An 11,587-nucleotide genomic window follows, 5' to 3' on the forward strand; every position below is an offset into this window, starting at 1 on the left:
CTACACAGTATGTTAAACACCACTCTTTTGTAGTTTGGCTTGACTTCTTGGCTTGTGCAGAAAAGCTTTTTTTGTGGGGGGGATGCAAAGTTCATCTCCTTTTTCACTTCAAGCTGGATCCTTGGTCGGAAGAGTTGCACTGTAGTAGGCACAAAACACAACGCAGGCAGGCGCTGCCGAAGGAGCACTGTGCTAAAATCGATAAAGGTGAGGTACTTGGCATCAGAGTGGCATAAACAGCGCACCATTTTGTGCTCGGGAGAAGCTGAGAAAGCTTGACCATTTGTGTGTGTGTGTGTGTGTGTGTGTGTGTGTGTGTGTGTGTGTGTGTGTGTGTGTGTGTGTGTGTGTGTGTGTGTGTGTGTGTGATTGCACATGTGTGTATGTCCACAACAGTCAGTCTTGTCTGTGGAAGCAATGCCAGCAAGCAGAGAACGTTAGTAACTCCATTCAAACGTCTCATGCAGACATGCTGAAAGCGCTAGTGGCCAGTTCTTTAGCTCGCTTGTTGGCGCACCAGCCTCCTATGCCAGAGTTTGCTGTGAGCTCGTGGGTTCGCGTCCCGGTCTGGACTACGCAAGATGACCTCAATTACAGTTAAATCCACTCACAAAAAAGTGAGGAACGCACATTTTTACGGTGGAGGAGGAGGTAGCTTGACGTCAAGTTACAGTTACAGCCACGCGCAAAAACAAAACAAAACAAAAACCCAACGTGAGCGAAACACGTAATGTTTTCATGGCATAGGAGGTAGCTTGACGTCGAGCAGTCCGTAGGCAAAGACGTTCCAGAAGACTCCGCAGGTGACGAAGAGCGCGTAGACGCAGAAGAAGATCCAGAAGAGCGACTGCTCCTGGAGGCGCTGCTCGTAGTTCTGCAGAACCACCACGCCCAGGGTGAGGCCCACCGCCACGCCCCCCAGGTGGGCCACGAAGCTGGGGTTGGGGCACGGCGGGAAGGCCGGCGGGTAGAAGCGCAGCCATACGGCGCGGCCGAACTCCACGCTCACTGTTGTTGGGGAGAGGGAGAGATAGTGGAAGAAAGGAAAGGGGGGTGGTGAGAAAATGTATGGTATTTAATCTGAAAATACAGCGGTAAATGGAGATGAGGTACTTTTCTCTGCTGTGTGATTCATATACAGTGCAATTAATTCAAAGTCCCATGATATATACTGTATGCATGTACATACTTTCAAGTCATATTCTTGAATGAATATAACTTAAACATATATTCCAAAAGGAATAAAAAACTTCATGGTTATTTATAATTTACCATTGTGCGAGAGAGAGAGAGAGAGAGAGAGAGAGAGAGAGAGAGAGAGAGAGAGAGAGAGAGAGAGATTGGGGGTGGATGGCTGACAGGACACACACAGTGAGGGAGAAAAGCATTCATCTCAACAGGGAGGACATGTGAGTGGACAGAGACTAATGTATCTGAGCCAACAGACAAAACAGAAACAGACAGGTTCACGCCCTCTCCGACCACTGATAGTGCTGACGCGCCTTCTGCTGGGGGTTTTCAGATCATTTTTTGGTAGATGTTTTATGTCCAACATGCCATTTTGATTTTAAGAACAGTGTTGCCAGATTGGGCGGCTACCCGCCCAATTGGGCTGCTTGGGATGGCCGTCTGCGGGTAAAAATGGGAAAGATCGGCAGTTTTTTTCTGCAGTTTTATGCCCATAGAAATCAATGCAATTTGGTGAAATTGGGCGGAATTTAGCGCCTCTTGGAGGTTGTTGAGCACTTTTTGGGCGGGATTTGATCACACACATCAGGCAACACTGCAAAGGACCACATTCTTCTCACAAATATTTGTCATGATAATGTCAGAGATGGATGTGGGTGCGTAAAGCAGGTTCAAGATTTGGTGGGTGAAACCGTTCAAACATACAACAAATAGGCCTACAAGAAGCATAGGCCTACAATAACGTAAAGGAAAGTAAAATTTGAAAAATGGTGGTGCATGGATTTTGGGACGTGTGTTAGCTTTTGCCTTTTGTAAAGTATTGTTAATTATGCCTTGATATTATAAAAATAGAAGAACTTAAACCTAAACCTATAAGTTAAACCTTCATTTGTTTGCTTGAAGTTGCATGTTTTTTTAAATTATTATTAAAAATGACAGTCTGTGTTATGAGCACACCACTGTGCTTGGTTCACCCCAGATAAAATTAATAAAATAAATATTACGTACATCAACACAAACGCCTTCATTAAAATAAAACCATGAGTCATGAAAAAGTCTTCCTGTCTTCCTGCCATCTCTCCTCTTCAGTGACGCCGGCAAACACCATGAGGTGTGTTATGTTATGATCCCGAAATAGCACAAGGGGAGGCTATTATTAGCTTCTTACAATAAGGCCGGACAAGCACAAGCAGGGCCGCCGACAGCTTTTGCTGGGCCTAGGACAAAATCACCTCAAAGGGTCCCCCACCCAATGCATTAAATGTAATGAGAACCCAATTATGCCCCCCCCATATCCATGGGCCCGGGACAGCTGACCCCTTTGTCCCCCCTTGTCATCTTCCCTGTGCACAAGTGCACATATTGGCTTACGCAGTAGGATACAGTGCAGCGCACAGGCAGGCAGGCAGGGGACAGGAAGATCCCTTGGTGACACTGACAACAGTCTACTGTTCAAGCGGAGAGAAATGTGGAAGTCAAGTACTGTAATCAGACAGGCACTCATGATGGCTTAGTCTGAAAACTCACTCATGCTATTAAAACAAATTGCAATAAGATTTATATAATAGAGTGCCAGTTTTTACTAGTAGATGGAGAAAAATAAATGTCTTCCTACTGTATAAGCCAATATGTGCCCGGCACTTGGGCCTGTCAGCAGGGAAGTTGACAAGGGGGGGGGCACAAAGGGGTGAGTTGTCCCAGGTCCAGGGAGAGAGGGGCTCCAGAATTGGGTCCTGATTGCATTGTGTGTATGGGGTTTGGGGCCCTTTCGGATGACTTTGTCCCACGCCTGGCCAAACCTGTCAGAGGCCCTGCGTGTCAGACCTTTCTTGGAAGACACTATCCATAGCCTCCCGTTGTATTCATTATTATTTGCTAATACAATGAATAGTTCATTGATACAGATGGCTTTAATGTAGAACTCAGCACATCAATATAGCCTATCAGCACATTACAGCATAATGAGCCATAAAGATACAACAATAGCAAATAACAGTGACATATAGCCATGAAGTTAACCATCCAATCATCCATACAACCATCCAGTATGCGAGTATACTAGTGCAGATTTCCACTACAAATAAGCCCTACAAAGGAAAAAGGCAGTAACTGTGCAGAGCTCCAAACTGAGTAAAATGACTTTAAAATCCAGTCCAAGTAGTTTTGGGGAGATTATTGACAGGCAGCAGTTGTGTTACTATATATTACCACCTTTTATGGAGATGAATCATTTTATTTAAATTTAAACGTTGATATATATATGTCATTAAAGTCACAGTAACTCATTTTCCACTACAACGCAGTTTCTGCCTTTTTGCTTTGTAGGGCAATGTAATGACCTTGTTTTTAACGCACAAAGACTTTGTTTAGCTTTTGGGAGGTGAGAGCACATCCTATCAAAGACACTACCAGTCTACTACTGTATACTTACTGCACACCAGGGCCATGGCCATGCGGAAGAGCTTGAACTGGCACTGCATACCTGACCAGTTCTACAGGAGAGAGAGAGAGAGAGAGAGAGAGAGAGAGAGAGAGAGAGAGAGAGAGAGAGAGAGAGAGAGAGAGAGAGAGAGAGAGAGAGAGAGAGAGAGAGAGAGAGAGAGGCATACAGACAGACAGACAGACAGACAGACAGACAGACAGACAGAGAACCAGGGTTAGTTGTTGGAGGGATGTTCAGTCAGCCAGCCAGACAGACATACAGACAGACAGATATACATACAGACAGAGGGAGAGGGAGAGAGAGAGAGAGAAAGAGAGAGAGAGAGAGAGAGTGTGTGTGTGTGTGAGTGTGTGTGTGTGTGAGAGAGAGAGAGAGAGAGAGAGAGAGAGAGAGAGAGAGAGAGAGAGAGAGAGAGAGAGAGAGAGAGAGATTATGCATGTATGCATTATAACACTTTATACTACCAGATCAGATAACAAGTAACAGCCTTCCATATAAGAACAAATCCAGAGCATGAAGGGAGGAACATACCGTAGCATGACAGGCAGAGATAACAAGGAAAAGAGAAGGAGAGCGAAAGAAGGTGAAAGAGAACGAGAGAGTGAGAAAGAAAGAGAGGGTGAGAAAGAGAGTGATAGAAAGGGCAAATAAAGGGAGGCAGAGGGTGAGAGAGAGAGAGAGAGAGAGAGAGAGAGAGAGAGAGAGAGAGAGAGAGAGAGATAGAGAGAGAGAGAGAGAGAGAGAGCGAGCAAGGAAACAGCAAGGCACAGAGGGTGAATCCAAAGAGAGGGATGAGACGAAGACATAAAGCAGACAGATAACAAATGCTATGTTTGTCTTTCGTGGAAAGGTAGCACTGCCTGAGAATACTAATCAGCCCGTCCTGTATCAAACAGCAGCAACAATTTCCACCCCCCATACCCTACGGGATGTGTACCTCAGTAGTGATGAGAGGACCTTTGTGTGTGTGTGTGTGTGTGTGTGTGTGTGTGTGTGTGTGTGTGTGTGTGTGCGTGCGTGTGTGCGTGCGTGCGTGCGTGCGTGTGTGCGTGCGTGCGTGCGTGCGTGTGTGTGTAATTCTAGGGTTGTGTGTGTGTGTAATTCTAGGGTTATGTGTGTGTGTGTGTGTGTGTGTGTGTGTGTGTGTGTGTGTGTGTGTGTGTGTGCGTGCGTGCGTGCGTGCGTGCGTGCGTGCGTGCGTGCGTGCGTGCGTGCGTGCGTGCGTGTGTGTGTGTGTGTGTGTGTTTCTTAGAGGCACACCGGAAGGATGCACAGAGCATCGGTGCACTATTGACACTAACCACACACATATGCAGTATAAGCTTATTGCTATTCCAACAGTAACACCCCTTTGCACAGTAAATGTCACAATGTTAATTCAACCCTGTAGAGAGTCACATACTGTTAGGGCCAGAGCAATAGGCTATGGCTATATTTGCGCCCAGGGCCCAGGGCCCAGGGTACTCTTGCATTGGTGATGGGGGCCCAATTGTGATCTTGTCTGGTCAGGGGCCCGATAAGTGTTTTGCCCTGGGGCCCTGTTCACAATTGTTCCGACACTGCATACTGTGCAACATAACGTGGGATGTTGGCTCTACACTCTAAGTGTTGAATTCACACTGCAACATTTACTGTGTTCTGAAAGTTTGTCACGTTGATAGGATTCATTGGTGCACTAATACTATTGGCACCAAACTCACATGTATTCTAACAGCAACACCCTTTGCACAGGGAATGTTGCAGTGTGACATAAACACTGTAGCGAGTCCAAGTTTAACAACAACAGTGTTTGTCCTGCATTTTAAGTGTTGAATTAACACTACAATGTTTTCTGTGTTCCGGGTGTTTGGCACATTGATACAGTACGTAGGGTAGCAGGAAGTGTTATTGCACTATTGACACCAAACACACACACAGGCTTATTTCTAAAACTGACACCCCCTACTCAGTGAATGTTGCAGTGTGAATTTAACACTTATAGTGTTGAATTTAACACTCCTAATTTTGTTCCTACTCTGTAGGTGTTGAATTAACACTGTGATACAGTGTTTCAAAAGTTTGGCGCATTGATAGGATGCAGAGAGCGTCAGTGTACTATTGACACCAAACACATACAGGCTTATTTCCATTCTAACAGTAACTCTCCCCTCTCTCCTCCCTCCCCTCCCTCCTTCCTCCCCTCCCTGACTTCATCTCTCATTCCCTCTCTCCTTTCCTGTCCTTCTTCCATCATTGCTGATGCAGAGTCTCATTTACAGTACTGGGGGGCAGGGGAAGGGATGGAGGGATGGAGAGAGGGGTGGATGGAGGTGTATAGAGGGAGGGCAAGACTCGCGCTGACCCCACACTATTGTAAAGCCGGTGCCGTGCGGGTGTGGAGGGTGCACTGACTGTGCACACGTGCCTAAATATTTGATGACCCAGGAGCGTTGGGCCCATTATAGCTAATGGCTCTGCCTTTCACAAGGTCGCGACCTTCACATTTGCAGCCAATCAGCATGTGCGTAGCGTAGCAGGACCACTCTATATATATATAAATATACAGTACTGTATAGATATGCAAATATGTCCACAAGGCCAGCTGTATGTCATGGTGATGGTCACCCAATGAACCCACTACAGCAGTGGTCTCCAATTGGTGGCCCGCGGGCCAGATCTGGCCCGGGCATGGCAAATATTTTGACCCACGGAAGCAAAGAGTGGAACTCGCACACCGGCAGCCAATGCAATAATTGCTTTATTGCTTTACATATACACAGGTGATAAAAGTGCTACCCAAAAGTGCAGAACGTTTTGGATCACCAGACCTTCCTCAGTGCGCGACACCCCTCTGCATTTTGTAAAAATATTTGGTAACACTTTACTTGACGCCGCGTCATACGTATGACATAACGGTGTCATAACACTGTCATAATGAAGTTATGAACGTGTCATAATCATTATGTCAATGTCATAAACATTGTATGACTTTGTCTCTAAGTGAAATTCGGTTATGACAAAGACAGGCCTAACAATGTCAACTTTTCATGGTCATAAAACGTTTATGACATTGGCATTATGTTTATGACTTGTTCATGACTCTATTATGACACTGTTCTGACATTTTTATGTCATACGTATGACGCCGGTGTCATGTTAAGTCTTACCAAATATTTTGACCCAACCATGAGGTTGGAACAAATGAAACATTATATGTATGCTACCTGTGGCCATGGGATTGGTCGATTGGTTTGGCCCTCAGACTCATCTGCGCTACATAATTTGGCCCTTAGGGAAAAATAATTGGAGACCACTGAGCGCACTACAGGGTGTCAGGGCTGGTCACTGTCCCAGGTGGTTACAAAGTAAACAAACAACAACATGGGAACTAACTTAAGTCAGTGATATTTAGCTGGAAGCTGGAGGATATGCTGTACATACAGTACAAACTCAGTTAACTTTTTTGATGGGAATTTGATTCAGTTAGCAGGAGATGATAACTTGCGAATGTACACACATGTGCACACACACACATGCGCGCCCGCATGTGCGCAGGCATGCACGCACACAGACATGCACGCGCGCGCACACACACACACACACACAGAAGGAGACACACACACACACACACACACACACACACACACACACACACACACACACACACACACACACACACACACACACACACACACACACACACACACACACACACACACACACACAGAGACACACACACACAGCGATAGCTAACAGGGATGAAATGAAAGGAGTGGTGTGGTCAGACAGCACTTGCTGGGCCGATGAGATAGGACAGATAGCTGGGCCTTCGCTGTGTTCCTGATACAGCGTTGGGCAGTGACCTAGGCAAAGCCACGGGGGAGATATTTGATCTGGGCTACAGAAGCCGGCAGAGGGGGGTGAAAGTGTTGCTTTATATAGGATTACCTGGCCGGCAGCCCTCCCCTGCAACACGCAGCAGGATCCAAAACTGTCTGCACACAATTTTTTAGGGGTGTAATACCAAAACCACTCACTAGGGGCACTGGTGTCTAATTTACTGATAACTGCTTTTATTTTTGATGCAGCTGCAAGACATAATACTGTAATACTGTTTAAAAAAACCTCTGTTAAATAATACAAGGCATTTATGAATAATGAAACCTAATTGATACAGTTGAGTTGGAGGTACGGCTCTGAATCTCGATAAGCTATGCATCCCTGCATTTACAGTGTAATGAGCTCCAGTGTGCACACACTATTATGAAATATAAAAAGTTGGCCTTACCATGACAACGTTAGCAAGGTGCGCAGACACCAGAGCGTACACTCCTCCCGATGAGCCCACGACGGGCGCTGTCATGTCTGTCACGGACACCGCTAAAGACCCTGATGACAGAGGAGAGGAGAGGAGAGGAGAGGACAGGAGAGGACAGGACAGGACAGGACAGGACAGGAGTAAAGGGGACGAGAGGAGAAGAGAACAGAGGAGAGGAGAGGAGAGGAGAGGAGAGGAGAGGACAGGAGAGGAGAGGAGCAGAGGGGACGAGAGGAGAGGAGAACAGAGGAGGGGGGGAGAGGAGAGCAAAGGAGTATAGGGGAGGAGAGGAGAGCAGAGCAGAGCAGAGAGAAGAGGAGAGGTAAGGAGAGGAGAGGAGAAGAGAAGAGAAGAGAAGAGAAGAGAAGAGAAGAGAAGCACGGTCAATAACAATAATGCTAAGGAATAACTTTTGGTTACACACTGACCATGACTCAAATTGACTCTTTTTTACAATGTGTACAGACGTTCCGATACACAGGGGGAACTATTTTACCTCTGGCCTCGTCTGGCTCTTTCATTTTTCACGAGACAAAAACACAACATCAATAATGCAGAACTTATACACAGTAAAAGCAAAACATCTTAAGTTGAGAAGACAGAATATAAGATGAAAGTCAAATCTTCATAGCAGACAGGGGCGGATCTAGCCATGTTGGGGCCCTAGGCAAAATATAAGGATGGGGCCCTCAAAATTCACTGTATAGACATATCATTGTGTGGTGCTATTTAAGAGTTTTGTATCATATCCCCTTAAGACACGGCATTATAAACTAGCTGGTACCAGAATGGCGATGACCAATTCGTAATGTATTACTAAAGGCCCCGTGCACTGTCATAGTAGTGTAGTACTATAGTAGTTAACTTTCAATGTCTATTACAGCGTGCCACAGGAGGTACGGCATGCATTAAGGGGCTACACAGTATATCCTCAATTACTTTACATACTGAAAGAGACTACTTAAGATCAAGTCTACTTTTGTGTGTTTACACCCACTGGTGTGACAGTTGGGGCCCCTATGGGGGACAGATTTGGTCGGGGCCCTGGGCAATTGGCCTAGGTTTGCCTAATCATTAGGAAAGTCTGCCTCTGATAGCAGACCAAACCGGCCTCCACCAGAAACGGCCTCCCGTGATACTTGAAGCGCGAGTAAGTAAGGCATGCTGACGATATGTCAGCCTGACAAATGCATCTTGACACAGTCCATCAGCATGAAGCACTGCCCCCGCACACTCCCACCCCCAGGGCTGCCGACAGGGGGGGACAAAGGGGACAGTTGTCCCGGGCCAGGGGAGATGGGGGCCCCAGAATCGGGTCTTCATTTCACTGTATGCATTGGGCTGGGGGGCCCTTTCAGACAACTTTGTCCTGGGCCCGGCCAAAGCTGTCAGCGGCCCTGAACTGAACACTGACTCCAACCCCCCATGGCAGCTAAATGAGTGTGCGGGTGATGGAGCCAGTATCGGATTCACCCCCAGGGGGGAGCCAGGGAGGGCTGCCAGCGATCGTGCCCACGAGGGAGCATCTCTCCCTGGGATAGATCTTCGCCCGGCTCCCCCCTCATCATCCAGAGGCGTGTTATCTCCTTAGCGCCGCTTGCATTATTAATGCTAACCACACTACACTACACGCACCTGCCAACACAGCAGCAGCCGGCCCCCAGCCTCTGGTGATGACCCAGGCAGCCCCACCGCGGGTGTGTACTGTGTGTGTGTGTGTACTGTGTGTGTGTGTGTGTGTGTGTGTGTGTGTGTGTGTGTGTGTGTGTGTGTGTGAGAGAGAGAGAGAGAGAGAGAGAGAGAGAGAGAGAGAGAGAGAGAGAGAGAGAGAGAGAGAGAGAGAGAGAGAGAGAGAGAGAGAAGGACGATAGCCACTGTGCGTCTCTGTGTGTGTGTGTCTGTGAGTGTGTGCCTGTGTGTGTATGTCTCACCCTCTGTGTGTGTGTGTGTGTGTGTGTGTGTGTGTGTGTGTGTGTGTGTGTGTGTGTGTGTGTGTGTGTGTGTGGAGTGAGTGTGTGTATGTGTGTGTGTATATGTCTCCCTCTGTGTGTGTGTGTGTGTGTGTGTGTGTGCGTGTGCGTGTGCGTGTGCGTGTCTGTGTGTGTGTGTGTGTGTGTGTGTGTGTGTGTGTGTGTGTGTGTGTGTGTGTGTGTGTGTGTGTGTGTGTCTGTGTGTGTGTATATGTCTCTCCCTCTGTGTGTGTGTGTGTGTGTGTGTGTGTGTGTGTGTGTGTGTGTGTGTGTGTGTGTGTGTGCGTGCGTGTCTGTGTCTGTGTGTGCGTGTGTATGTCTCTCCCTCTGTGTGTGTGTGTGTGTGTGTGTGTGTGTGTGTGTGTGTGTGTGTGTGTGTGTGTGTGTGTGTGCATACGCGCACACGTGCATGCGTATGTGTGTGTGCCTATCTGTAGGTGTGAGGGTGTAAGTTACATGAGTGTGAGTGAATGTGTGTAAGTATGTTTGATGTGTATGCTGCAAGGTTGTATGCGTACGTGTATGTCTGTATGCGCGCAAAAGCTTGTGTGTGTGACTGTGTGTGTGTGCATATTTCTGAGAGAGAGAGAGAGAGAGAGAGAGAGACTATATAAATGTACTGCTGTCTGTCATTGTAATTCTTTGCTGGTAGTACGCGAGCACGGCAACCGCACAAAGACAGACAAAAAAGAAATAGCCAATACTGAGATTGAAAAGGCCAGGGGCAGTCAGCAGTCAAAGTGGCCAGCCACGCACGTTTCTGCAATTACCCAGCGCGATACAGGGAAGGGAGAGCTGCTCTATTTTTAACAAATGACTCGGCGCGTCGCATTATAGAGCTAATCTGTCTCAATCAGGACCCTGCGGACGTGTGGCAGCCGTGGCAGAAACAGCGACTGGCAAATTGGCACACTTTGGAGAGGAGAGAGAGAGAGAGAGAGAGAGAGAGAGAGAGAGAGAGAGAGAGAGAGAGAGAGAGAGAGAGAGAGAGAGAGAAAGAAAGATGGCAATTGGCACACTTTGGAGAGAAGAGAGAGAAATAGAAAGAGCGAGAGAGAGAGAGAGGGAGAGAGAGAGAGAGAGATGGCAATTGGCACACTTTGGAGAGAAGAGAGAGAAATAGAAAGAGCGAGAGAGAGAGAGAGGGAGAGAGAGAGAGAGAGATGGCAATTGGCACACTTTGGAGGAGAGAGAGAGAGAGAGAGAGAGAGAGATAGAGAGAGATAGAGAGAGAGGCAGCCCAGATTTCGCAGACTTAATCACAATCCCCAGGTAACGAAGGAACGGGCGCAGCAGCATTTTACTATGACCTACTTCTTTTGATTGGTCACCTGATCTGGGGGTGAGAACAAAAATGACCATGTGGTTTTGAGTCGTACCTGATAGTGCCAAGGGAAGACTGTTGTACAATTTCGTGTGTGCCATCCATAAAAGGAAGAGCTTACCCTATACTGCCAAATCTTTCCAAATCTGTCTCTGTGTTGGCTGTGGGATCTAATTTGTGTTTAGGAGGCCAAATGGAATTGTTGGCAGTAGTGGGATCGTGTCAGAATGTCAATTATCAACTTTTGTGAATTGCAGACAGTCCTTCGTTTTTCCTCTTTTCAGATTTCAGACGAGTTTAGGGGAAAAGCATTCCATTACGGTTAGCTGACATTATTATTCAACGCAACTTACAGTTATTCAGAG

At 47.0% G+C, this 11,587-nt stretch overlaps 1 protein-coding gene across 1 annotated transcript in view; it reads right to left on the bottom strand.

Moving 5' to 3' along the window:
* Nucleotides 1-380: 380 nt before the first annotated feature.
* The window catches only part of rhbdl3 (rhomboid, veinlet-like 3 (Drosophila)), a 48,918-nt gene continuing 37,711 nt past the window's right edge, over nucleotides 381-11,587 (bottom strand). The window contains exons 5-7 of the mRNA XM_063201703.1: nucleotides 7,899-7,999; nucleotides 3,620-3,680; nucleotides 381-1,008 (exon numbers count right to left, since the gene is read on the bottom strand). Of these exons, the coding sequence (XP_063057773.1) occupies nucleotides 737-1,008; nucleotides 3,620-3,680; nucleotides 7,899-7,999 (434 nt within the window). The 3' untranslated portion in view covers nucleotides 381-736. The remainder of the gene's footprint in view (nucleotides 1,009-3,619; nucleotides 3,681-7,898; nucleotides 8,000-11,587) is intronic.

The sequence above is a fragment of the Engraulis encrasicolus genome, chromosome 1 (genome assembly GCF_034702125.1).
Source record: "Engraulis encrasicolus isolate BLACKSEA-1 chromosome 1, IST_EnEncr_1.0, whole genome shotgun sequence".
NCBI classification, from domain to species: Eukaryota; Metazoa; Chordata; class Actinopteri; order Clupeiformes; family Engraulidae; genus Engraulis; species Engraulis encrasicolus.